At 48.2% G+C, this 27792-nt stretch overlaps 5 protein-coding genes across 8 annotated transcripts; 4 read left to right on the plus strand and 1 right to left on the minus strand.

The window, feature by feature from the left end:
- Window positions 1–393: 393 nt before the first annotated feature.
- Window positions 394–2994, plus strand: LOC120672456 (calmodulin-3-like). Of its 3 annotated transcripts, none has more exons than XM_039952856.1 (3): window positions 394–647; window positions 767–2435; window positions 2558–2994. In XM_039952856.1, the coding sequence occupies exons 2-3, from the start codon at window positions 1864–1866 to the stop codon at window positions 2658–2660; spliced, it is 675 nt and encodes a 224-aa protein (XP_039808790.1). In that variant the 5' UTR covers window positions 394–647; window positions 767–1863; the 3' UTR covers window positions 2661–2994. The 3 variants fall into 3 exon arrangements, with proteins under 3 accessions (XP_039808790.1, XP_039808788.1, XP_039808789.1); XM_039952854.1 differs by having other exon boundaries at window positions 395–647; window positions 2066–2421; XM_039952855.1 differs by having other exon boundaries at window positions 398–647; window positions 2066–2435.
- A 716-nt stretch (window positions 2995–3710) lies between these two features.
- LOC120672454 (proteasome subunit alpha type-3) lies at window positions 3711–7320 on the plus strand. The gene is made up of 11 exons (XM_039952851.1): window positions 3711–3887; window positions 4270–4419; window positions 4511–4550; window positions 4654–4737; window positions 4906–4979; window positions 5050–5136; window positions 5233–5317; window positions 5513–5559; window positions 6229–6294; window positions 6856–6946; window positions 7033–7320. Exons 2-11 carry the CDS (start codon window positions 4316–4318, stop codon window positions 7102–7104), a joined length of 750 nt encoding a protein of 249 aa, XP_039808785.1. The 5' UTR covers window positions 3711–3887; window positions 4270–4315; the 3' UTR covers window positions 7105–7320.
- A 630-nt stretch (window positions 7321–7950) lies between these two features.
- LOC120671875 lies at window positions 7951–8972 on the plus strand. The gene has a single exon (XM_039952136.1). It carries the CDS (start codon window positions 8157–8159, stop codon window positions 8559–8561), a length of 405 nt encoding a protein of 134 aa, XP_039808070.1. The 5' UTR covers window positions 7951–8156; the 3' UTR covers window positions 8562–8972.
- A 5012-nt stretch (window positions 8973–13984) lies between these two features.
- Window positions 13985–18433, plus strand: LOC120673696 (histone-lysine N-methyltransferase, H3 lysine-9 specific SUVH1-like). Of its 2 annotated transcripts, none has more exons than XM_039954664.1 (3): window positions 13985–14462; window positions 15209–17526; window positions 18121–18433. In XM_039954664.1, the coding sequence occupies exon 2, from the start codon at window positions 15232–15234 to the stop codon at window positions 17479–17481; it is 2250 nt and encodes a 749-aa protein (XP_039810598.1). In that variant the 5' UTR covers window positions 13985–14462; window positions 15209–15231; the 3' UTR covers window positions 17482–17526; window positions 18121–18433. The 2 variants fall into 2 exon arrangements, with proteins under 2 accessions (XP_039810598.1, XP_039810597.1); XM_039954663.1 differs by having other exon boundaries at window positions 13985–14184.
- A 4844-nt stretch (window positions 18434–23277) lies between these two features.
- Window positions 23278–27128, minus strand: LOC120675725 (probable arabinosyltransferase ARAD1). The gene is made up of 8 exons (XM_039956932.1): window positions 26613–27128; window positions 25743–25916; window positions 25267–25424; window positions 25023–25170; window positions 24638–24892; window positions 24033–24143; window positions 23874–23942; window positions 23278–23613 (listed from the first exon to the last, which is right to left on the minus strand). The coding sequence occupies exons 1-8, from the start codon at window positions 27069–27071 to the stop codon at window positions 23494–23496; spliced, it is 1494 nt and encodes a 497-aa protein (XP_039812866.1). The 5' UTR covers window positions 27072–27128; the 3' UTR covers window positions 23278–23493.
- Window positions 27129–27792: the final 664 nt, after the last annotated feature.

Genomic DNA, 27792 nt, shown 5'->3' on the forward strand with positions numbered 1-27792 from the left:
GAAAAGTGATTAAAGGGTTTGGTAATGAGGGAAAAGGCATTGTAGCATATGGATATTGTTTCATAATGGCATTCCGGCAAAATCTATTTGCAGGATGGCATTTTGATGAAATCGACTTTTGATAATAGCAAAATCACAAATTTCTCTACTCCACGGTGGCACTGTACCAGGACACATTCTCTAGCAATATTCGGCTAAGGATATATTCTAACTTTTTAAACGCACAACCAGATAAAAAATTCCTTCGGAAATATAAAAGGAAGATAATTACATATTTTTTTCAGAAGGAAAAGAAAATACTTTTTGGTGTAGTAGAGTGGAAGGTGGAGAATCAGATACTCATACTGCCACCACGGCCCACAGTTTTAATACCCAATCGTCTGCTGTTGGGCTGGGCCCTTCTACCGAATAAACCCCAGCTCGCTGCTTGCAGCATCCTCAGTTCATCATCTCCCTCCCCCGTCTCGCGCTCGCGCACGAACACACGCCCCCCGCACGCGCAGTAGCCATTAACGCGTGCTCGTAGCATTCCCTGCTTCTGCTTCCCTAGTCTTCTCGAAGCTTCATCGCCATGGCGGACCAGCTCAGTGACGACCAGATAGCAGAGTTCAAGGAGGCCTTCAGCCTCTTCGACAAGGACGGCGACGGTATCGACCTCCTCACCTCTCCCTGCTCTCCTTGACTTTCCCTGGCTTACCTCTGATGGCCACACCGATCGAGCTATTTTTTTCTCGCCTGATCTAGCCCACTCCTCGTCCTCCTATAGGTTTCCATCCGATCAGTCGACGTTGGCTGTTTCATGCCAGATCTATCATGCGCCGCCGCGCTTAGGATTAGTGTCGCCATGAAGCGCTTGTCTTAGTGGAAGGCTGGCTCTGAAATTCAGCTGTCTTGATGCACGGGTGTTGGGGTTGGGCATAGCGATTGCCGGATCCATGGAAGATCTGCTTTATGAGCATTTCCAGCGTACCTATAAGAGCTTTCTAAGTTCGTCTGTCAGCTGCCGCTTGGTTTTTAATAGCTAATAGCTGTGCGGACATGCGGTTTACTTTGTTATTTGATTCATGGAATCAGATTCTAGTTCAGTCATATCACAAAGTAAAAAAAAAGGTAGAAGAATAAAGTGATGTTGGGAGAGAATCCGAACCTAACATGAACCGGTGAGCCATGTTGGCATACAATAGAACAGAGCATGCTTTTGTAAATCAAGTGATGGCAGAACGAGTAGTCAGCACAGCAATGTTTTTCATAAGCTTTTTAGATGGCAGAATGGTGAACCTCACAGTGTGTTTTTTTTTTTGATAGAACGGTGGACTAATCACACTGCTATTTACTTTAATCGGAAACAAATTCGAACTTCGAAGCCTCAACATGTCTTACTGTCTTCTATTGACGACAATCCATCATTTTTGTTTCCTTTTACTGCAAGTGTCCAAGAAATGCATTTGTAATTGTAACACACATTTTTTTCCTAAATAAACACTTTTTAACTAGATCTGTGACAATCTGATCATTGCGTAGTAAATGTCTTCATATAGATAACTCCTTAATAACTTATTTTGGCTTATAGAAAATGAAACCATGGATTCCAATTTGGGTGTGTGATAAAACCTGGGCAATATGATGTGTTCTATGTGTTCTCGTGATGAGATAATAAGATGCAAATCAAGTTGTTCCTTACTAGTAATTATCAAGTTTCCTGATGGAAATAAGCCTTTTCCATTTGATGCTGCTCATAGTTTTTTTTAAGTCAATTTTTTTCTACTAGCAGTAATAGGCTGCTAAGTTCTCTGAAAGATTGGATCAGTATGGTGGTTGAGACTGACATGGTTTGCTGAATTCGTTAATTATTTCTTGTGCTTTATGAACCAAATTGTTTGTACGATACGGTACAGTCTTGAGCATCATCTATCTGACCTTCAGTATCCATGCAATTTTGTTCGGATATTACCTCTCTCTCTCTCTCTCTCTCTCTCTCTCTCTCTCTCTCTCTCTCTCTCTCTCTCTCTCTCTCTCTCTCCTCTCTCTGTTTCATGCAATGAGCCTGTTGTCCGAAATGCCCCAGGTTGCATCACCACCAAGGAGCTGGGGACCGTGATGCGGTCCCTGGGCCAGAACCCCACGGAGGCGGAGCTGCAGGACATGATCGCCGAGGTGGACGCCGACGGCAACGGCACCGTCGACTTCCCGGAGTTCCTGAGCCTGATGGCGCGCAGGATGAAGGATAGCGACTCGGAGGAGGAGCTGAAGGAGGCGTTCCGCGTGTTCGACAAGGACCAGAACGGCTTCATCTCGGCCGCCGAGCTCCGCCACGTGATGGCCAACCTCGGCGAGCGGCTGACCGACGCCGAGGTTGACGAGATGGTCCGCGAGGCCGACGTGGACGGCGACGGGCGCATCAACTTCGACGAGTTCGTCAAGGTCATGATGGCCAAGTGAGGAAAAATGACCAGTCCCTGAACCTTTGCTCTCTCTCTCTCTCTCTCTCTCTCTGATGAAAAAAAAATAGAACGGTAAGTTGGTGACCATGTGAACTTACTCATGGCTCTCTGTGCAGACGAAGGAGCAAGAGGACGGAGGAGAAGCCGGCGTGCGGCAAGAAGAAGCCGGCGGGGCCGTCCGACGTCGGCAAGCGCCCCCAGAAATGTGTCATCCTGTGAGCTGCAGCTCCGTGTACCCGACCGTGCTCACCGTCGTGTTCCCTTCTTCCGGTTGGCTTGGCACTTGGCAGCGTGCGGATGCTCGATTCGACACCCCATCTACCTGTGGGTGAACCATGGAGCTCTGCTGCGTCGTACTCCACCCAGGGTGTGCAAACGTGTAATACTATCTGCTGGAAGAAATAACGCTGTAACGTCCGTGTTGCATTGCATATAGCCATATCCACACTGTCATGGAATTTGGAAATATAACGAGCATCTCCAACAGTTTTTTTCTAAATTTACTCTCTAAATCATTATCTAGAGAGTCATTCGAGTAACAATTATTTTTCTATATCTTTGTACTCTGCAACAACTTTTTCATATCTTATGCGTAGTCTAGGGAGCAATTCTCGCTCTCTATCTTTAGCTAGCGAGAAATCCGAAATAGAAAAAAAATCTATATTTAGATATCCAATTGAAAAGCCTGGGAGGTAATTTTTTAACCAAAAAATATACCTAGAAAGGCTCAAGCAAATTACAAATATTAAGTTCTCTATGAAAATTGAGCCCATGGGCTACTTTTCCCACGAGAAACGACCCAACGAATTCCAGCCCTCGAATCGGACCACGCGCAATCTGGACCGTTACCCCGCCTCGTCCCGTCGGGTCCGAGTCCAACATACGCACGCGTGCCTTCGGTGCGTGTTCTTGTCTCTGCTGCTCTGCCCGTCTTCTAGGGACTTGTTTGCCATTCTAAAAAAACAGCGCATGTTTTTTGAAAATAGAATCTCGCATGCATGAAGTATTAAATAAAGTCTATTTATAAAAAAATTTAGAGATAAATGTAACTTTTCGCGACGAATCTGATGATAGTAATTAATCGATGATTAGCTACAGTAATGTTATAGTAATCATCCTCTAATCACACAGTCAAAGGCTTTATTAGATTCTTCAAGGTCACTGGCACGGAAGTTCTGGAGTTGATTTTGTAAACTATTTTTGTTTGATGTCGTAATTAACCGTCAAAATATCACTATTTATATAGCACGTTAAAATCCTAGCACAACCAAACGAGGCCTAGGTATCGGGCTCGGCTTGGGCCGGAAGAAAGAAAGCGGACGACGCACCCCCTCCTTCCCCATCGATCTCGTCTTCCCCAAACCCATCACAAGCCGCCGATCCACCCGCCGCTCCACCCCCAGCGTCGCAGGGGCTCCGCCTCGCTCGCCGCCGGTCCAGATCCAGGTAATTGCTCCCCCCTCCATCTGCCCATCGGCGTCCTCGACGCCCTCACTCTCCTTGACTGCCGCGGGGTGGAGATCCACCCCGTGGCTTGACTCGGTTCGTGCTTTCGTCGGTTAGGGTGTCCTAGTTTGGTTGCACGGGTTCCTCGTTTTAGATTTTGACTGCGGATTTGCCCCTTCCTTCGCCCTGAAATCCCGATATATTTCAACCCAACCCGCCGGACTTAGGGTTTGCGGATTCGTTAAGGCGTCGCGTAGTGGACTACTGATATATGTTTGTAGTGTGGAATTTTTTTTCCGACAAACCCTTATGCCTGCCCGCGTTAATTACACCACTGTGTGTTCGTAACTAGTCAACTGGGGTTCTGGTACTTTGTTTACAGGAGTAACCCATACTAGCGGCTTAGAGGTGACGGAAACAAGTCGACAATGAGCAGCATAGGTACAGGCTACGATCTGTCGGTTACCACCTTCTCTCCGGATGGCCGTGTCTTCCAGGTCGAGTACGCCACCAAGGCTGTCGACAACAGCGGGTTCGATTCCACTGGCTTCCCAGTCTGTTTTGTTTCACTTGCTTCCTTTTGATGTGCGATCTTATGGTGATGCCCTGATATCTGTGAATAGGACTGTTGTCGGGATCAAGTGCAAAGATGGCATTGTCCTGGTAAGATTGGGCTCTCTTACTTTTATACTCTGTTCAGCTTTAAAGTTAATGGAGCCCCTCTTTATGTTTTGACTGGATTGTGATTTTGTGTTTGGTTCTTTAGGGTGTTGAGAAGCTGGTAACTTCGAAGATGATGCTGGAGGGGTCCAACCGGAGGATCCATTCAGTGCACCGCCACTCTGGCTTGGTACATTCCTATACAAGTGTCTCAAAATTGATATTGATTTTGATCTAAAAATAAATCCATGCTATGATAAATGAATATAGGAGCAAGATTGCATTTCTGCTTTTGGCCTCCTAACATGTACTGTTAAGTGTGTGTTGTAACCACAAATTACTGTATTGTCACTCACAGGCTGTTGCTGGTTTAGCGGCAGATGGCAGGCAAATTGTTTCAAGGGCCAAATCAGAAGCTGCTAGTTATGAAAAGTAAGCACATAGTCTTTTGGACCATGTGGGCATTTTTATATGATTATATTCTAAAACTGTAATGCACCAGGGTCTACGGGGAAGCCATTTCTGTGAAGGAATTGGCAGACCGTGTGGCAAGTTATGTTCATCTTTGCACGCTGTACTGGTGGCTCAGGTATATTCAACAGTAGCGGTCCATAATTACTGGACTCATGACTTGTGTTTGTCAATACATTATTTGGCAATCCTAACTTGTTTGGTTTTACATTAGGCCGTTTGGTTGTGGCGTTATTCTTGGAGGTTATGATAGGGATGGACCACAACTCTACATGATAGAGCCCTCAGGAGTCTCCTACGTAAGTTGTTAGATTAAGGATTGTGTCGTTGTGACTGCAAGGCTCCTCGCTTTAGACTTTTATTAGTTTTTGCATGGTCCTCCATCTGTCGCTTGTCCATGTTCAGTATGGATGACCTTGTTTTTCTCGTAACATTACATATTAGGAGTCTTGTGATTTTGACATAATTTTTATTGACTTTGCAAACCTGAACAGAAATACTTTGGTGCTGCATTGGGGAAGGGAAGGCAGGCCGCAAAAACGTATGATTTACCATTTTTTTCCATTTCTAATGTTCTCTTTGCTTCTTGTTCTGTTGCAATTACTTGTGAATGCATAAAACATAGTCAACAAATACTTATTGCAAGTATAAAAGCGCATATTATTAAAACCCTGCTTACTGAGAAGTGAGAAGGAAAGTACATGAGAAAGGAGTATCCTCCAAATATCATATTAACATCCAATAGTTCATAGCTTCAACATTCTTTCATTCATCTGTGCTTTTTTTTGAATGGAAGTATGGAACCTTTGGACCAATGTTAGCATATTGATATAGAATAGTGACTATATCATTAACATTGTCAAATGATCTCTCCTGCATATGCAGATATGCTTCCTTTTTATGATCATTGGATAAAGTTCGCCACTAAAGTGTAGGATTCATGTATATAATTGGAGCTCGCGTACCTCATTTCTTCATGTATATATCTTTCCCCTTGTTTCTAATAAAAAAATGGGCGAGTTAAAACAATCTGATCAAGGTAAATATTGACTTTAGCATTTGTGTTTCCTAGCCTTGTTTACAAGAATACTTTTGCAATTGCTGTTAAATAGATTCCGGATTTTTTTCCTGCAACCCTGCTAAATTCTTTTATCTTATGGATGGATCTCTGAATGATTCTAAATCCTGCTGTTTGACTATTGTCTTGCAGTGAGATAGAGAAGCTGAAGCTTTCTGAGCTTACCTGCCGGGAAGGCATTGTTGAAGTTGCAAAGATGTAATTCTGAGTTTCTTTTTTTCATTAACAGTGCGATTTTGCTGAATTCTTCCTGAATTCATTTTATTGTCTACAGCTTTGCTGGTTATTTGTTTTGCTTTAGTTCGCTTCACTCATTGTTCCACTGTTCCATGTTTTCTAGATTTTTCATATTAATTATACAACCCCTGGTAAAGGGTGTACCCAGTTATCTTTGTTTAGTCACTAGGAACTTCTGTGAGTACATTCCTTTTTATCTATACTTTTTTAGATCAAAAGTTTTGCTGGTAAGAGTGTTATTAGTAGAGAACTGCTTATCATGATTGCCCTGACATACTGTGATAGTAATGCAAGCTATTGGCATAGACAAATTTAAAAAGCAACTCTTATTACAGTAGAGGTGTGTAATGGCTTACAACTAATGTATAGTGATGCTAAAGAAAATCAAGTTTGTTGTGGGTGTTTTAACTTTGATATTTTAAGATATTGCCGAGTTTCTTGTATAATATTCTGCTTGATGCCGATCAACCTGAAAAGGCTACTGCTGTTCAAAATTGCATCCTCACAATCTACCCAATGCAGAATTTATGGAGTGCATGACGAAGCGAAGGACAAAGCTTTCGAGTTGGAGTTGAGCTGGGTCTGTGATGAATCAAACCGCCAGCATCAGAAGGTACTGGGATGTCCACCTGAAAATGGCCACTGTTCATCCTTCTGTGTGAATTTAGAGCTAAACTTGTTTGCTCACTCGTCGTACAGGTACCAAATGATCTGTTGGAGCAGGCCAAGGCTGCTGCTCAGGCGGCTCTGGAGGAAATGGATGCTGACTAAGAAACACCGACAATACGTTCGAACTTATTTCATCTTCTGGTGCTGTTGAAATCTTTGATCCCTTTGGGGGGACATACTGAACATGGCCAATTTGTCGGTTTCTTTAAGTGTCATGTGAACTTCATATGTACTTAATGGAACTAGCGAGTGATATCAGAGCTCTGGCGATTACTTTCTGCTTGATGAAAGGCACTCGCGTTCTCCAGGAAATTTTCATTAGACCATGCTTGTTTTCATCCCTTGAGCACGGGCTTTTCCACCTGTATGAGGCTGTTACTTGCTGCTGTATCTTCGAAGCGTCCTTTTTTTAAAAAAAAATTAACACCTACGCATGCTAAAATCGCGCTTCTGGTCGCATCAGAGCGAGTGCGCAGACTTATAGCTATTTGCATATAGTTGTCAGGCTTTTGTAATCTGCCATTTTTTTGGTATGTAGTCGCATATCTCGCCCCAGGGCTTTTTTCCTTTTTGGAGATTATCTCGCCCCAGGGCTTAGATTTGAGTAACTAAAAGAAGATTTGGCCAACCCATGAGAAGAAAGCGAAAGCGCGAATGATTCTTCGTAAAGAAAGGTACCACATGCTGGTGCAGGTAAAGTAATTCCCATCGCTTTCTCTTCGAGAGGAGGCAATCTAAACTCAATTTTCGTTAGAAAAAAAAACTCGCAACGTCTTGTATTTTATACTTTTTATAAATAAAAAATTTGCATATAGTCCATTTTTCACGTTGCAAGTTATGCGCGCCTTAATTAACTCGTCGAAACGACCAAAATTCGGCAAATACTATTCTGGGGCAAGGTGAAACGGGACAAGAGCAGGCGGCCAACCCAACGCCAACGCGGTCCAGCCAAGTCCAACCCAAACCACCCCACCCACCACGCCGACCGGCCGACGCGTCGCCAACGGAAACTTCTCAAACGGCCGACGGGTTCCGCCGCGCCCGTAATTCCATCCCTCCCCACCGCCGCGGCCGCGTCCTCCCCGACCCCCAACGGCGCCGTGACTCCCGCCCCGCCCCTCGCCGGCAACCATCGGCCGCCGGCGACGCCCGGCATGCCGCCCTCACGCTTCGTCCACCTCATCCTCCTCGTGACGCTCTCGCTCCTCCTCGCGCAAACCCTAGCCTCCTCCTCCTCCCCCGCGCCCGCCGCGTCGGCGGCAGGGGCGGGGGCGGAGGCGGCGACCGGCGACCCCTGCGCGGCCGCGGCGACGGACGGCGACGGCGACGTCCAGCTCTGCCCGGTGCGGTGCTTCCGCCCGGACCCGGTCTGCGGCGCCGACGGCGTCACGTACTGGTGCGGCTGCCCCGAGGCGGCCTGCGCGGGGGCCCGCGTCTCGCGGCGCGGCTACTGCGAGGTCGGCGCCGGCTCCGCGCCCGTCTCCGGCCAGGCGCTGCTGCTCGTCCACATCGTTTGGCTCTTCGTGCTCGGCGCCGCCGTCCTCCTCGGCTTCCTCTGACGCGCGCGCCCTCGCCCCGCCTCACCCGCTCCCGCAGCCGTGCTCCCCTCCCCCCCCCCCCCCCTCCCCGTATGTAAGGCTGCTCAATTCTTTTTCCCGATTTTTCGCTGGCTCGTGCCTTGGTGTATCGTTGAGCGCTGAGGAATGGTCATGTGGCGATTTCATTGCTATTTTGAGAGGATTCGGCCAGAGCCATAACCCAATTCTTTCTTAGATCTGCTGGATTCAGCTGTGCTCTAGATTTAGGGGCAGAGCTGTGATGCTTGGTTGTCAAATCTTGTAGGTTGAGATCATGTAAACAGTTGTAAATTCGCTCTAACATTTGCTTTAATCAGACTGCTATTTTTCAGAAATTTGAGTTTGGCAGTAAATTCGATATATAATATATGGATTTATGGTTCTACATTAGTACATATACATATTAATTCCGATCGACATTGAGAGCTTCTGGAGGCACTAATTCAAATGAATTGATGTTAGATTCGATTTGAATGGTTCTACGCATGTGAACTTGTGAGTGGTGATTGAAACTTCCAGCTGCTAATACCATTATTCCTGGTGTCAACATTATGTAAAATTCATTGCTTTAGATGTACTCTGCATACAATTTGGTTGTCCCACTGCCATTGCTACAAGGTTGGCCCTGTTTGATTACTCCAGTAGCATGAGTATGAGTAGCACAAATTTTGACTAAGAATTAGGGGTACTAAATAAAGTCAGTTTGCAAAACTAACTCCACAATCCCTGCGCTATTTCGCGAGACGAATCTAATGAGAATCTAATGAGGCCTTTGACTGCACGATTAGAGGTTGGTTACTGTAGCATCACTGCGGCCAATTATCGATTAATTACCGTTATTAGATTAGTCACGAAAAGTTACACACATTCGTAAAAAAAATTTGCAAATAAATTTTGTTTAGTGCGTCATGCAGGCAAGATTCTTTTTTGTGCTACTCATGCTAGTGTCATCCAAACGGGGCCGTTCTTACGTGTTGCAAGGGGAGCCTCGACCGAAAAGCTTTCGCCGTACCTCCAGTTTGCTCCAGAGAGAGCTGTTGTACACAGACCAAGCAAAATTTTGTACTATGGCACACGGGGGTCCCGTTACAACAGTTCTGTTATCATGCAACACTGATATGATTGGTAGCGCGTATTGTTGGTTCATGACCGATCGAGAGAGAATTCCCCTCCATTTCTCATGTACCAATTCACGAGGGATCGAGAGAAAATCAATTCATTTTTTATTTCAATTCACACACTGGTTCATTTCCCAACTCCAATTTCGCATATTTTTTCCACTTCGAAGGATCCAAACAACACACTATTATTTATTACCGAAATTCACAGTTCGCGGAGCGCGGAGGCCGAGTCTTCGTCTCGGAGAGAACGGGAACAGATCAACAGACACACTCCGGACACAAGCAACCACTACTAGTAGCTACCCTATCTGTCTATACTACCAGACTCCAGCCATCCACCACCCGCAACGCCACGCACGGCGATCAGATCAGGTGAAGACCCTGGCGGCGCCGGCGGTCGTAGTCGCCGGGATGTCCACTTCACGGATCTCGGTCTTGAGGCCCTTGCCGGCGGCGTTGGCCAGCGGGTGAATGCCGTGCTCTGGCCCGCTCATGTACGCCCGGTCCTCCCTCTCCTTCTGGAACGACACGTCGAACTTCTTCTCCACACCTGCAAGCAATCGATAAGATCATCAGGCTAACTTCAACAAGAGGAGTCATTGCCATTTATGCTTCTTTGGTAATACTGCGCATCATGAAGTAGGTCTCCACCAGAGAAGGCATCCACCAGAGGATGCATCCACCAGATGTGTCGGTACTCCAGGACTGGGGTACCCCCTCCTGCTGTGTCTAGGCAAGGGTCTCGTAGTTATCCTTAGCTACGCCCTGACGGCCGAGCAGCCGGACCCCTGTGGTCCGGAGCCCTACTCTCCCGGCAAATGGCCCCGGACCCGCTCCCCACGGTCGACTCAAGTCCACTCCGGTGGCCCGCTCCGGCGGAGACCGCTCGCCACGGTCGACTCAAGTCCACTCCGGTGGCCCGCTCCGGCGGAGACCGCTCGCCACGGTCGACTCAAAGTCCACTCCGGTGGCCCGCTCCGGCGGAGACCGCTCGCCACGGTCGACTCAAGTCCACTCCGGTGGCCCGCTCCGGCGGAGACCGCTCGCCACGCTCGACTCAAGTCCACTCCGGTGGCCCGCTCCGGCGGAGACCGCTCGCCACGCTCGACTCAAGTCCACTCCGGTGGCCCGCTCCGGCGGAGACCGCTCGCCACGCTCGACTCAAGTCCACTCCGGTGGCCCGCTCCGGCGGAGACCGCTCGCCACGGTCGACTCAAAGTCCACTCCGGTGGCCCGCTCCGGCGGAGACCGCTCGCCACGGTCGCCAGGAGCCAAGCCGGGGGAAGTGAAACCTGGCAACAGGTGATCCGGCCTCCAAGGGGTCCGGAGCACCCGCTCTCGACAAGAGCACGCCGACACAGCCAAGCTGCGTGGAAACACATCATAATGGTGGCCCCACCCGCGGGTTCGTACTTCTCCCGAGGTGGGCCCGGGGGCCACTGTCGGTACCCCAGGACTGGGGTACCCCCTCCTGCTGTGTCTAGGCGAGGGTCTCGTAGTTATCCTTAGCTACGCCCTGACTGCCGAGCAGCCGGACCCCTGTGGTCCGGAGCCCTACTCTCCCGGCAAATGGCCCCGGACCCGCTCCCCGCTCAGGGAGGGTTCGGTGACGCCACGTGTCCAGGAAGGAGGTAGCCCTCCGCCGAAACCGCTGGGGCCCCGGACCCCCGCCGGGTCCCGGACCCCCCATATACTATCCGGACCCCTCAGCGGGTGGAACCGACACCCCGCCTGGGTCCGGAGCCGCCACGTGACCACAGGTGCGGGCACGCGCGCGGTATTGCTTGGCTTCCACTGGAAGACACGCCTACCTACCGCATTCAATACTGTAGACGGAAGTGCGTCTTGCCACAGCAGAGCCCGAGGCGGCTTTTGCCAGGTTGCACTGTTGGCCGCGTATTACCAAGGCGCATAGTACAGTCGCTGGCGCCGTCCACAGTCTACTATGCCAGTTGGACACGACGGCTCGGCTTCGCCCGTTATGACGCCTACACGGTAGACCCAGCAGTCTACGCCGCAAGCTGCATTGCTCCAACGGGCGCCTCGCCGATGGGACAAATAAGGACTCCCCTCGGTCAGAGAGTCTACAGGGCGATGAAGCATATCCGAGAAGAGATCCTCACCCGCTGTAGCTCCATTGAAGCTTCCTGTGCAGTATACTATACATCCACGTTAGACCCACCTGTCGGGGTCTAACGACTGTGTACGCGTCCCCTTGCTCTATAAAAGGGAGACGCCCGTTAGGAAAGAACTCAAGCCCCAGCTGGGCAGAGGATAGACTCATTCATACTAAGAGCAATTCATCTCACAGTGGATGTAGGGTATTACGTTCCGGCGGCCTGAACCACTCTAAATCCGTGTGTTCTTGCGCTCTTGCCCCCAAGCTAGATCGGCGTAATCGCCTTGCGCTTCCCCGAGTACTTCCCCTCGGAGAATAGGCGGGTGCGTTCCGCCACCCGGCTATGGGTACCCCCAAAAGCCCACGACAAGATGCATTTTACATCGGAGGAGAGAGCGCGAGCTAAAAATGCTCTCCCTCTCTCCTCTGAGGCATCGACTCCGCCGCCGTCCAAGGGAGCGCCTCCTCCTCCCTCACCTCCGCGCCGCGAGGCCTCCTCCTCCCTCTCCTCCAGCTCGCGGCAAATCGCGGAGCGCGGCCTCGGCGGGGAGCGGCCGGGCCTCCTCCGGCTCCCCTCTGCTGCACTCCACTGCCCCCGCACGCCCCTGCCACATGCCGGGCCTCGCCGTCCAGCGGTGGTTCCTCAGCTGAAGCGACCGGGTTCGCTTTGTGTCTCCTGCACGGCACTGCGATGCTGGCTCTGCGACGGGCCGGTGGTGACTTGCTCAGAGAGCTTGCGATCCCGCGACCGTGGCGGGATGGGGAGGGCGGGCAAGTGGCTCCGGAGCTTCCTGTTGGGCAGGAGGGGCAAGGCCGGGGAGGCGGACCCCGCGGACCTGGCCCTGGCGCTGCCGGGGGTGGGGACGACGACGCTGGCGTCCACGCTGGGGGCCAAGGAGAAGAGGCGATGGAGCTTCCGGCGCCCGGCGGCGTCGTCGCCCGCCAAGGACGCGTAGGGCGGCCGGCTCGCACACTACGGGTCCCTGGAGCCGCGGGTGCTGGACCCGGATCGAGCAGCCCCGGCGTTGGAGCTCGCGCTACTCCACTGGCCGCGGCGCCCTCCTCCTCCGATTCGAGCTCCTCCACGGCGGCGGCATCGCGGCGCTCGACGGGGGCCCCTCCACGGCGGCGGCGTCACGGCGCTCGACGGGGAGGAGGGAGGAGCTCCACGGCGGCGGCGTCACGGCGCTCCGCGGCGGCGGCGGCGGCGCGGCGCTCGACGGGGGCGGCGTCACGGCGTCACGGCTGCCCCTCCTCTCTCTCCTCTGCACCGAGCCCCACGGCCGAGCTCCTCCACACCGAGCTCCGCCGCCTCTCCCTCCTCTGCACCGAGCTCCGCCGCCTCTCCCTCCTCTACACTAAGCACCGAGCCCCGCGGTCGAGGTCCTCTGCACCGAGCTCCGCGGCCGAGCGTCGGTAGAGGCCGGGAGCACAGAGGGGGAAGCGGCGTGGGGTTTGGGTTTGGGGACGAGGGTGACTGGGAGCTTGGCGGCAGTGGAGGAGGCGGAGGAGCAGGGGCGGAGCGGCCGATTCGAGCTCCGCCACCACCGAATCGAGCTCCGCCGGCGAATGGGCTGGCCGGCGCCCCTCCCCGCGGTGTTTGCCTCGCGGCGAATGCTTCCGTTGTTGGAGTGATCCAATTTTTGCCTCTCGAAAGAGGTACGTGTGGCTCTGGAGGAGGTACGTGTCTGCGGAGATCCATCTGTTGCGGCCGTGGGTGTGGAGACCTGGCAGCGGCCACGTGTCGTGGGGACTGCTCTGCTTCATTTGCCACGGGGGACGCGCACACACGACGGTGCGCAAATCGTGCATGGACTACACGTGTGGGGGCTTCACCGTTAACTAGTTTGCTCGTCCGGCATTTTAGACTCTGTTTGTACCAGATGATCAGCTTACAGATTATAAGCTGGATTACATACTAATTGATTGCGAAAAACAAATGAATACCAGGGTGAAATGCCTCTGCAAGACTGCAAGTAGGCAACCATCTGTCGACACGGTTCGGTCCGATCGCTCCGAGTCCGATCCTCTGAATTCTGAAAGAACCTGACGGCTGGCGCGTCTGAGCTACTCCGTACTGAAGTGAATAAGCCGCCAAACGCCCAACACGACGGCGAACCGGCTGTGCCCAAGTGCTGAAGTGCCCCGTCAAGAAACCACAAAGCGAGAGACGCGGCCGTCAGGCGAGGAAAAACCCCAAGTCCCCAACCCACTCCACCCGGCCGGAGCGCCACTCAACTCTTCCCCCGGCTCCGCCCAGCAGATCACTCGCTCGTCCATGGAGGCCGTCTCTTAACCTCCCGGCTCCCGCTCCCCGCGCCGGCCCCAAGCAGCCGGAGCCGCAGCCGCGAGGGATTCTGATCTGGTGAGCGGTCGTTTCCTTCCACTGAGCTCAGTCGGTGCGCGACTCCTCGAGACCGCCGCCGCCGCCGGTTGCTCGCTACCCCTCTTCCACGCATCGGTCCGGTCGCTTGTCCTTGTTCCCCTTGTCACACACTGGCACCTGGCGGTGGGTAGACGCGCTCCACGCCTCGCGGCTCGCCTCTCCTCTCCCGCCCCCGCCCGCGCCGGAAGTTAAGGGGGCCAGGCCAAAGATAGGCTCCACCCTTAACCGCGGCACCGCTTCACTGCCCCGCCCGTCGGGTAGGCTTCTCGTGCTAATCGCTGTGCACCTCTTCGTTCCCCTTCTCGTTCTCTCTAAACCCTAGTAGGTCCGGAATTTGCCAGCGAAAACCCCTGTTTCCCGTCGTGGTGTTGTATACTGGTAAAAAATTGAATATTTGCCAGGTTGTGTGCCACATTCTGGTGTTCGAAGCATTCTGTTGGAAGTCAATTTTGTTCCGTAGTTTCGAGCTGAATATGTTCTACGTGGAACTTTCGTTTGACTGAAAGGTGATCTTTTGTTTTTGCCAAGTTGATGGTTTGATTCGCCTATTGAAGATTTTACTTGTCTTGGTTTTGGGGAGGAGGGGAATACATGCTAGAGTGGAAGAGGAATCTAGCTACGGGGCTCGAAATGGGTTTGGTGAAAATCAGCAGAGGTGACCCCGGCGAGGTGGCCGCTGGTTGAGAAATGCGAATCATTCATCCCCAATTGATGATTCCGAATCAGAATGCAGTTAGTCATGTCCTGGACTATCTGTAATTGCTAAACTGATAGTGTTCTGTGATTAGGAGCCGCAACTCAGATAGCTATGCAGTTATCCTTGTACATTGTTCTACTGCCATGTGTTGACCCTTATCCATTATAGTCTGATGTTCTTCACTCTCGCTAAGTGATGTGTGCATATTTGATTTAGAAAACTTGCTTGCAAAGGCTGTCTAAGTTTGACCGATTTGTTAATCAGGTAGGTGAAAACATCATCATAAACTGTGCTTTCTTCACACAGGAACTCAATTTCTGCTAGTCGAGATGAACAGGCCATCAAATTTCATGCCTACTCCTGGTCAGGATGTTCTAGATGTCAAGCCTTTGAGGACATTGGCTCCCATGTTCCCTGTGCCCTTGGGTGTCAATACATTTAACCAGTCAACCTCCCCACCATTGATATTTGTCACTCCTGCTGGGCATTTTCAAGGGGGTTTTGGTGATTGGAACAATTCTGCTGCCAAGTCATTTTTCGCTTTTGGCAGCAAGGATGCTTGTGTAGGCAAGGCTCATACTTTTGGTGATCAGAATGCTGATGATGGCAAGGCTGCCACTTTTGGTGATCAGAGTGTTGATGATGGCAAGGCTGCCACTTTTGGTGATAAGGATGCTGCTGGCAGCCAGAATGCTGATATTGGTGATCAGGATTGTGCTGGAGGCCAGCCTGCTGCACATTGGTCTTCAGATGTGAGTGCCAATGCTAATGGTCCCATTGACGCTACTCCCATTTCAGCTTACAGGGCAACACAGCCTAGTATTATCTCACTGGATGATGATGATGACGATGAGAATTATGTTGCTAACCAGACATCAGCATCTGGAAGGAAGATTAAGAGGCCATCCCGACTAAGTGGATATAATATGAACGATGGTTTGGGCACTGACAGCTCCAATAGTATGAAGACTAAACGCCCCAAACCCTCTCGCAAGAAAACTTCTGCTGACAATGAGCACACCATGGTGCCTCCATCGGGTGATCCCAGGGAAATTGTGGAGGCAGTTCTCATGACATTTGAGGCACTGCGGCGTAGGCATCTTCAAATGGATGAGGCACAAGAGACTAACAAACGTGCTGACCTGAAGGCTGGTGCCATCATGATGGCAAGTAATCTCAGGGCCAACACTGTGAGGAGGATAGGGATTGTTCCTGGAGTTGAAATAGGGGATATTTTCTACTTCAGGATGGAGCTATGTGTTATTGGGCTGCATGCTCCTAGCATGGCCGGAATTGATTATATGACTGCCAAGTTTGGTGATGAGGATGATTCTGTTGCAATATGTATTGTTGCTGCAGGTGGTTATGACAACAACGATGATGATACAGATGTGCTGGTTTACAGCGGTTCAGGAGGTAATATCAGGAACAATGAGGAACGGCATGACCAGAAGCTTGAAAGGGGTAACCTGGCTCTTGAGAGGAGCCTGTCCAGAAAAAATGTAATCCGGGTAGTACGGGGCTATAAGGATCCAGGTTGCTTGACTGGGAAGGTCTATATTTATGATGGCCTCTATAGGATTCACGAGTCATGGAAGGAGAAAACAAAGACTGGAATAATTTGTTTCAAGTACAAGCTGCTGCGAGAACCAGGACAACCTGATGGTGTTGCAATTTGGAAGATGTCCCAGAAATGGGTAGAGAATCCAACAACAAGAGGCAATGTTTTACACCCTGATCTATCTTCCGGTGCAGAAAATCTCCCAGTGTTTCTTGTTAATGACGTTGACAGTGATAAAGGACCATACCATTTCACCTATATTACTCAGGTCAAACACTCAAAGCCCCTCAGTTCTATGAATCCTTTACAGGGTTGCAGATGTCTTAGTGTTTGTCTGCCTGGTGATGCCAACTGCTGTTGCGCACAGCGTAACGGAGGCAACTTACCATACAGCTCATCGGGATTGCTTGTCTGCCGCAAGCCTATGGTTTATGAATGTGGCGAATTCTGTCAGTGTTCACTCAATTGCCGTAACAAGGTGACCCAGAAAGGAGTTAGGATCCACTTTGAGGTCTTTAAGACCGGAAATAGAGGCTGGGGTCTTCGTTCATGGGACCCTATACGAGCTGGTTCATTTTTATGTGAGTATGTTGGTGAGGTTATTGATGATGCTAAATGTGATTTGAATAATCATAAAGATGATTATATGTTTCAGACATTGTGTCCTGGTGAGAAGACTTTAAAATGGAATTATGGACCTGAATTGATAGGGGAGCAAAGCACAAATATTTCACCAGACACCTTTGAGCCTCTGCCCATTAAACTAAGTGCAAAAAAAATGGGAAATATCTCACGTTTCATGAACCATAGTTGCGCTCCCAATGTCTTCTGGCAGCCAGTTCAGTTTGACCATGAAGATGAACGTCAGCCGCATATCATGTTCTTTGCATTGAAGCACATTCCTCCCATGACAGAGTTGACTTATGATTACGGTGACATTGGAACTGATTCTAGTGGTGTTCCTAGAGCTAAGAACTGCCTTTGTGGATCCTCAAACTGTCGGGGGTTCTTTTTCTGACTACGGAAGATGTGCATTCTACATATCAACATTACCATCAGTTAGGTAAAAAATTCTGATTGTTTCTTTTTTCAGTTCTAAGCATCAGCCATACTTATAGTTACTGTTGAGATTGCTGCTTTTTGTGAGGGTTGAGTTATTTCATAAACGGACAGTTTTGGTTGATACTATTCCTGTTTAGTTTCTTTGCTGTTGAGGTTTCTTATGTAAAGTCATATTTGCCACTATTTAATTTTGTTTTCGTATTTATTTTACTCAGCTGGTTACCTGATAATGTATCGACTAAGTTTTATATCCATATGTTATTAGGGTGTTTGGTTTGGGGAATCAACTTGGTTAGAATAGAGTGGTCCATCATGGGGCCCTCCATGAATTTTGGTGGAATGAGACCATTCCTCATTACTAACTAACCACATGCTTGTGAGAAATAAGATGGTGATGGATCAACTCATTCTATCCATTGCAAGCACTCTATACGTGCATCCCATGATGAAGAGGACGAAACCATTTCCATTGTTTCATATTCAGCTTTTGAAAATCTTTAAAAAAATGTGACACCCTTTCAATCTAGTCTACATATATCTGTGGAAACATGTTGTGGAATTCTCTCTTATCTATGGTCATGCATGTCTTTTGCAGATCCTTTTTGTTGATCCGAAAGTAAAAGCAGGACTGTTTCGAATGGCTCGCGTCGATGCTGTTGTGGAATCATTAATTTATTTAAATAGTGTCCTGTTTTTATTAATGATTGTTCCCGCACAAGTATGCCTTTTGCAGGCGAAGAACGTAACTTAGGTCTTGCAGGATCAATTTTGTATAGTTTGTAGTAATGCTGCTAATCATTTGGACGCTTCCGGCTTTTGGCCCTTTGGGGATAAGAGTAGCTGAGCCCTTGGTGGTCAATTATGAATTTAAGTATGCAAGATATTCTGAACTACCGCTAGTATGCTGACATCCTGTTGTCTTTCCCTGGCATGAATTTGGAGGCAACATTAAAAATAGATAAATTCTCAAATAGATCACCACATTTTTTTTCTTGTGCGTGACAAAAATATCCAAACTACTGCACAATTATAAGATACTCCCTATCTCCTCAAATATAGCAGTTTTAGGCTTTTAGCGTTCACACTTGGTTAGGTGCTGACGGTAAAAAAATATTGACGAGCATGTATGTTTAATTTGGTTCCATCAAAAATAGATTTGGACCTTTAATCGAGTATGTAGTAGCTTAATAGCAGTCTTTTCATGCTGAAGATATATATATATATATATATATATATATATATATATATATATATATATAATAGCTCTATTTAGTACCTTGGTTATGGAATAGTTTATTCCATACCCGAGCCGGCCCGCGCACCTGGATCCGCCTGTCGCCGATGGCCACTTCCGGTTTTCTGCGTCTGGTTCGCCCCGGTCTGCGTCGACATCCGGACATCCCCCACCACCTCCACCCCCGTCCCCACGCCCAACCGCCCAGCTCCCATTCCCCGGCGCCGCTGCCCCCCCCCCCGCCCCCACCCCCCTCCCCCCCCGGGCGCCGCTCGCCTCCACCGCCCAGCTCCCGTCCCGGCCTGGCACCCAATCCCCTCCTGGCGCCGCACCCCCTCCGCGTCGTCGCTCTACTCCCGGCGCCGCTCACCGCCCAGCTCCCGTCCCGGCGCCGCACCTTCCCCGTGCCGTAGCGCTCCTCCCGTGCCGCTCGCCTCCTCCAACGGTGCCCGCCTCCCAACGCCACATTTTTTTTCCAGCCAGCCCCAAATCCCTCCCGCCGCCGCACCAACCTCCTGCGCCGTCGCTCTCCTCCTGGCGCCGCTCGCCTCCTCCGACGGTGCGCCCCTCCTCCGACGGGAGTCTCCGATTTGTTCGCCAGTCGTGTGCCACTCTCCTGCGGTGATTCTTGCCCCCCTTCTATGCATCGGTGGCAACGGCAACACAAGCGTTGGATGGATCCTAGGGATCCAATCTTCTCCACGGCAGTTTGCTATTTCTCCCGTGGAGATGCTCTAGCGAGTTAGGTGCCCCGTCGAGCTCCTCGCTCTGCGCAAGTTGCCCCTTGATCTACCTCACACCGAATCCCCAAGGTGTGCAGATCGACCAAGGGTGCCCTGCGAGGCTGCGAGCATGTTTCCCATTCTAATTTCCTCATTGCGTGCAGATCAAAGATTCTTCGAGAGGATCTTAATTACCTCTAGTTTAATTGGAGCACGGCGGATGTGTGGATGGATATTGGTTGTTTTTTTTCAATCGACTGCTGTTTTACTCCCTATTGTGGTGAGATGGTGCCACTGCTGCCTGCTGGGATGACTGGATCTAACCCTGGTGCCAACGACCATTCGACAATATGCTGAATGGCAGGACCTCCTTGCGAAACTGTCAGGTAGTGCTTTCCAGTGCTGGTTTAGTCTCGTTTCCCATTATCATTAGTTAGTACTTCAGCTACTAAACATTTTGATCTGGCTCTTGCATGAGATGGGTCCAGCAAGCTGCAGTCTTCTCTGCATTTTTATTTTTTGTTAATAGTTCAAGTTATGCAGTAAAGGTTAGATCAGGGCGTCAATTACATGGTTTCCTTACAGAAATATCTTTTGTTTCCTGAAATCCTATCAGTATCTCTTCTTAGATCGCACCTATTAAACTTTGGGCATAATACCCGGTATCAATCTATCTATCTTTATCTGTATATAGGTGTTGATATTTCAGATTTAAGGTTTCTGATTGTTACACTTTATGGCATCCTCAGTAGAACCTATTATGTGACAAGTAGTTGCTCATATGCTCATAAATCTCAGATCTGATGAACATTGCTGTCCATTTGCATGCTTATGTATTCTGAAATTTCAGTATATAATTATGCATGCCACTTTGCTTGCTGCAAGACCATAAATATATTGCTGAGATTCTTATCTTTGAATATGCACATCATTGTATCTTATGAATTTGATGCACACCTCATAATTGCAACTTGCTGCCATATCTTGTCAATATAATGCACATTGTCCAACATTTTGACTGTGCACTAATGTCCACCCCACTGCCTTATCTATGTTCATGTAAACCGTGGCATAAGAGGTATGGATGAAGCTTCATCAACCATCACAAAATGCACTATTTTTGGTTGGTAATTTGACTTGTTCTGTATCTCTGGGTTGCTGTGAGATGGATTTTTTTTTCAAAATGCACCCCTTTATCTCTGAAAGCAAAGAATTCGGACCTATAACTGCTTTTTTCTTCAAATGCCAATTTGTGCTTTCTTATTCATATCTTCAGTCTCATTTCAGGATGATTGCTTGCTGGGTGTCTATATATACCTTAATTGATATATAGAAAGAACAAGTTCCGAAATGAGACTGAAGATATGAATAAGAAAGAACAATTTGTGCTTTCTATATATCAATTAAGGTATATATAGACACCCAGCAAGCAATCATCCTGAAATGAGACTGAAGATATGAATAAGAAAGCACAAATTGGCATTTGAAGAAAAAAGCAGTTATAGGTCCGAATTCTTTGCTTTCAGAGATAAAGGGGTGCATTTTGAAAAAAAATCCATCTCACAGCAACCCAGAGATACAGAACAAGTCAAATTACCAACCAAAAATAGTGCATTTTGTGATGGTTGATGAAGCTTCATCCATACCTCTTATGCCACGGTTTACATGAACATAGATAAGGCAGTGGGGTGGACATTAGTGCACAGTCAAAATGTTGGACAGTGTGCATTATATTGACAAGATATGGCAGCAAGTTGCAATTATGAGGTGTGCATCAAATTCATAAGATACAATGATGTGCATATTCAAAGATAAGAATCTCAGCAATATATTTATGGTCTTGCAGCAAGCAAAGTGGCATGCATAATTATATACTGAAATTTCAGAATACATAAGCATGCAAATGGACAGCAATGTTCATCAGATCTGAGATTTATGAGCATATGAGCAACTACTTGTCACATAATAGGTTCTACTGAGGATGCCATAAAGTGTAACAATCAGAAACCTTAAATCTGAAATATCAACACCTATATACAGATAAAGATAGATAGATTGATACCGGGTATCATGCCCAAAGTTTAATAGGTGCGATCTAAGAAGAGATACTGATAGGATTTCAGGAAACAAAAGATATTTCTGTAAGGAAACCATGTAATTGACGCCCTGATCTAACCTTTACTGCATAACTTGAACTATTAACAAAAAATAAAAATGCAGAGAAGACTGCAGCTTGCTGGACCCATCTCATGCAAGAGCCAGATCAAAATGTTTAGTAGCTGAAGTACTAACTAATGATAATGGGAAACGAAACTAAACCAGCACTGGAAAGCACTACCTGGCAGTTTCGCAAGGAGGTCCTGCCATTCAGCATATTGTCGAATGGTCGTTGGCACCAGGGTTAGATCCAGTCATCCCAGCAGGCAGCAGTGGCACCATCTCACCACAATAGGGAGTAAAACAGCAATCGATTGAAAAAAAAAACAACCAATATCCATCCACACATCCGCCGTGCTCCAATTAAACTAAAGGTAATTAAGATCCTCTCGAAGAATCTTTGATCTGCACGCAATGAGGAAATTAGAATGGGAAACATGCTCGCAGCCTCGCAGGGCACCCTTGGTCGATCTGCGCACCTTGGGGATTCGGTGTGAGGTAGATCAAGGGGCAACTTGCGCAGAGTGAGGAGCTCGACGGGGCACCTAACTCGCTAGAGCATCTCCACGGGAGAAATAGCAAACTGCCGTGGAGAAGATTGGATCCCTAGGATCCATCCAACGCTTGTGTTGCCGTCGCCACCGATGCATAGAAGGGGGGCAAGAATCACCGCAGGAGAGTGGCACACGACTGGCGATCAAATCGGAGACTCCCGTCGGAGGAGGGGCGCACCGTCGGAGGAGGCGAGCGGTGCCAGGAGGAGAGCGACGGCGCATGAGGTTGGTGCGGCGGCGGGAGGGATTTGGGGCTGGCTGGAAAAAAAATGTGGCGTTGGGAGGGGGCACCGTCGGAGGAGGCGAGCGGAACGGGAGGAGCGCTACGGCACGGGGAGGGTGCGGCGCCGGGACGGGAGCTGGGCGGTGAGCGGCGCCAGGAGTAGAGCGACGGCGCGGAGGGGGTGCGGCGCCAGGAGGGGATTGGGTGCCGGGCCGGGACGGGAGCTGGGCGGTGGAGGCGAGCGGCGCCGGGGGGGGCGGGGGGGGGGCAGCGGCGCCGGGGAATGGGAGCTGGGCGGTTGGGCGTGGGGACGGGGGTGGAGGTGGTGGGGGATGTCCGGATGTCGACGCAGACCGGGGCGAACCGGACGCAGAAAACCGAAAGTGGCCATCGGCGACAGGTGGATCCAGGTGCGCGGGCCGGCTCGGGTATGGAATAAACTATTCCATAACCAAGGTACTAAATAGAGCTATATATATATATATATATATATATATATATATATATATATATATATATATATATATATATATATATATATATATGGACTTCGACGTTGGACAATGGACATGATTTATGCCCTGAATTCCTCAAATGCAATGACACCGTTGGGTGTTTGGAGTATAATCAGGTCGAAGGAAACTATCAAATACTCCAGATAACTGATTATATATCTGGAGTATTTGATAGTTTCTTTCGACCTGATTATAGAAAAGCTCCAGATAGCCAAATGCATTGAGGTTATATTGAACCTAAAAGGCATTCAATATGGTTCATTTGTTTCGCGATAGTTTGAAATACATGTGGAAAAACTACTTCTTGAACCATGTATGCTCAGAACCGGTCGAGCTTAAAGTGAGCCTTTACGTTAAGCCTGAGGAAAGGCAACCAAGTAAAATCTCAGACGTGACAGGATTTCACATTTCACAAATGGTAGTGTCACAACCTTCCCCAGTTACATACATCGGAAAAAAACCCTAACTAACTAACTAACTCAAAGCTCGCACTATTGGCAACTAAAAATTGGCTATGCTACACAAGTTTTAAAATTGTGAGAACACAAAGGGAAAAAATTGGTTCAAAGCATCCTCGTGCTGTTCCCAACTCTGCATTCACATGTACATATGCTCCTTGACTCTCTGACCACGCGTTGAGAGCGTCGGATGTGCAACTTGATGTTTAAAAGCTTACCGGCAATCTGCATTTTGGTTTTGGAATGTCAAAATGGTTAAATAAACTGTGCCTTAAAGTAGAAGTAACAAGATTCATGAGAAATATAAATGCAACTGCAAATGAAACAACTAAACCTAAGATCCTTAAAACTTAAGAGCACTAAGTAACGGAAATGTCATGAATCTGAACAGATAGATAGAGTACAATATAACCTATTTCATGATACAAGTATCCATGGACCATGGATGCTACTGCTAGAAAAATCAATAATGTCAACGAAATTACCATTCTCCATGTAAGGTCTTCTGGTCCAAGAGGCTGAGCAGGACTTGAATACAAAAAATGTCTGGAAAACTGTGAATGAATCACAGGTAAATTATTAGTCATTAATACTGAATAACTTTCCAGGCTGTATGTACAATAAGAGGTGGATAAAGCAATCACCTTCACAAGATTAGATTGCATTTCTCTTATCCTTGTGGCATCCATTCTTCTTAGGTACTCCACAAGCCAACCAGGTTGCAAAGTATCACTTGATGAAACAAACAATGCTATCTGCACAATAGACCATATCATTGAACACTGCAGAAATGCAGATTCACACTAAGAGTAAAAAGGAGATGCAATTATATATCATCATGCTATAGTCAGTCAGCCACAAGGCTGAAAGAAACCTTGACAATACATGATATTGCAGCTCCAGCAGACTGCAATCATAACCTGCTGCATGCTTCCACATAGCACACAGCAGTTTGGTGTACATGCGAGTAATAATCATGTTCTCTTTAGTTTGCAATCAATCACTATTGCCACACTTTCTCCTTCGTTAATAGTACCATTATCAACATGTGCAACTAGCTATTCTACTGTTGACGATACCAAAGGTATCTGTCAATATTACAGGAATGCAACTACTAGATATCCTTCATTTTCTGGGGAAAAAATATGCATACCTTGAAATAACTTACCACTACAGAGTAAGAGAGACTGGTAAAGGCATGTGAAATTAGCATAAAGATATTAAAAGCTGTCTGGATCATCATATTTACCTCCCTATAGTCAAGTATTCCTTCAAAAGGAAGCTCCAGTTCATCACTTATTATAACTGGGATACATCCACTAACAATTGCATCAAACAGACGCGCAGAAGATGGGGTATCTCCGGCTGGACTCAGGCAAAAGAGAGACTTGCGCATGCCATCCTGAGCTGCAGTTTTTCCCTGAGCACCAGCAGAGCCTTCTTCTATAACTATGTCTTCTGCACTTTTTAGTTCCTCCACAAGCTTACTGCGGATCTTCCCTCCCTAGAGAGAAAAGGATCAATGAAATAGATGTATAAAAAACCATAAAAGGCACATACAAGTGGAAGTTTTGCATGCATATATTCTGAACCGTCAAAACTCAAAGAGTGGTACCAACTACCAAGAGACTTACAGCATTTCTCTTCAGTCTTCCTCGAAAGAACAGCAATATACTTCTTTTGGACTGAGTTTCTAATACACACCTAGAATCACAATGATCAACATTTGGAACATATGGAAGGATGACATCCTTTTCCAGATATACCTGTCCTGGTTTATACCTGAAATAAGACGGTGAGAGTCCTATTGATCAAGTGACTGATCAGCATGCAAGCAGTTTTACAAGGTAAAGTGGCAACAAACACTGAATACCATACCAGTTGCCAGTTGAGTCCATATCAGGTAGAAGCCATATTGCCTTCTTGACAAATCTCCGGACTGATTTAAATGACCATGGGTGATGAACAGGAATGACATGATCTCTGCCTTCTGAGCGTTGCCAAGCAGGCTGATCAGTCACCCACTTTAAAGCTTCCTGAAAGCAAGGAGTAGTTTTGATAAGGTCCTCTAGGGGGGGGGGGGGGGGAGGTGAATAAACAACATAGGTAAATATGTTAATCGATGTCCTAATGTTAATAGAACCAGACTCATGCAATGTTGTCTGCCATTATAATTTCAGATATATTTGGAGAAACAAATCCAACAACCTGCACTAATTAAATCCAGACTACCAACAGGAACGACATAATCTTTAGTTCATCAATAGATTTGCCCACATAAAACTAGTTTGTCTATGTGGATGTCCTAAAACAAACATTTTCTGAAACTTAAACCTTAAGAGATGCTCCCACACCCTATAAAGTGCCTTGCATTCTTGTTTCTCCAGCAAGAAGTAACTGATTGTTGTGAAGAATGGCACATAGAAAATGTCTGCTTCTTCTTGCCGCTGAACCCTGACGATACTCTTCAAAAGTCTTTGCGGTTCAGGCGCAATGAGATCCGCCCACAGCCAGTAGTCAATAGAATGCTGCAAATGTGAATGAAGAAACAATTTGATTCTGTAGACAGATGTAGTACAGTCCAATATCTTAAAACCTATGTGATATCTGTTACATGATTAGACACGTGATTATTTGCTGGAACAGAGTGCATTGAAAACTATGCAATATTTGTTACATAATTACACACATACGGATTATGATTCTGTAGCTAGAATTGCGGAATCAAAGTACATTGGCTTTGGTATAATGTTTGCCTCACCACCCAAAACAATGCCAAGAGTGATTTATACATGTCGATTTTTATAGTACTCAAAAAAGGCATTCTCAAACTGCTTTAAGAATAAGATGCGGTACTCTGGTCTAAATCACATTCACCTCACAACAGAGACTTGGTATAATGAAAAATCTACCAACTCTCTGGGATCTAGCATACAAGCAAGCAGCCCATTTCAGCAACTTCTCCAAGCTTTTTTAAAGCATCAGAGAGCAGATGCATCGCAGAGAAGAATAGAAAAGTATGATTATCCCACTCCAACCAGCAAGCAATCCGCATGAAGCAATGTGCTACGATTTTAAATATTTCACAAATCCGGGCGAAAGTCCCCAATCTCCGAAATCCAATACTCCACGTGACCAAATCTAGAACTAGAACCAGGCGCCTCGTATCACCTCGACAAGAGAAAACAGAACAAAATTGCAGTTCGATCTCACCGCACGCCCACCTGCTCGATGAGCCGGTGCACGGGGCTCCCATTGGACGTTAGGTTTTCAGTCTTGCGGTACGAGTCCCTGAAGCGCCTCAGCAGATCGTAGGTGAACTTGCTCGGCATCTCGTACACGTAGACCCTGAGCGGCCCCGCGGCGGGCGCGGGCCACGCGGGGTCCCCGAGGAGCCGGGCCTCCTCCTGGGAACGGATCGCAGAATCGAGGTCGCCGGGAGCGGCCGCGGAGTCTGAAGGGTGCGGGGCGGCGAGGAAGCTCTCGAGCGAGGCGAGGAAGGAGGAGGTGGTGGAGCTAGGGCTCGCGAGGACGGTGGCGGCGGAGCGGGGCGAAGAGGGCGAGAGGAGGAGGAAGTAGGCGGCGGAGAGGAGGACGAGGGCGCCCGCGGCGGCGAGGAGCCGGCGGGAGGAGGCGGAGGCGGGGCGCGCGTGCGCCAGGGAGGGGAACTGCTTCCCCGCCATGGTGGTGACTCGCTGGAGAACTGGAGAGTGAAGAGAAGCTGTGTCCTTTGCCGAGAGGAAACCGTGTATGGGCCGGGCCGGCCGCGGCGAGAGGGGTTGTGGACTTGGCCCAAAACTAATGGGCCCATTTACATATTTCTACAGATTTCGAAGTCCGTTTTTTTTTCTTGTACCAATTTTTCTCTTAAAAGTTGTAGTAAAAGAGAGAGGGTCTGTGTGGCACAACCTATTCTTCAGTGACCAGTGTCCTCACATTTTTCTATTATTGTATATTGTTGAATGTCTCCGTATACATGCATCCGATGAAAGGCCATGTTTGGTTGGAGGGTGGAAAAGTTTTGATGAGAGAGAAACGATGCTTTGACTACTAATTAGAGGTATTAAATAAAGTCTAATTACAAAATTACCTCCACAACTGTGGTACTGTAGCAGTTGCTCTAGCTAATGAGGTCTTTGACCGCATGATTTAGAGGATGATTGAGCGCGGTTACTGTAGCATCACTGTAGCCAATAATGATGAAACTTGGCTCATTAGATTCGTCTCGAAAAATTACACCCATTCCTAAAAAGGTTTTGCAAATAAACTTCGTTTAGTACTTCATGCATGCATTCGTCTTTTTGTGCAAAAGTTTTCGTGGATTCATCCAAACACGGCCAAAACCAGTCTACCGCCCACTTGGCAATTGACATGCATGACGAGGCAGAGATCGCCATCAGAGAA

Source organism: Panicum virgatum, chromosome 5N (genome assembly GCF_016808335.1).
Source record: "Panicum virgatum strain AP13 chromosome 5N, P.virgatum_v5, whole genome shotgun sequence".
NCBI lineage: Eukaryota > Viridiplantae > Streptophyta > Magnoliopsida > Poales > Poaceae > Panicum > Panicum virgatum.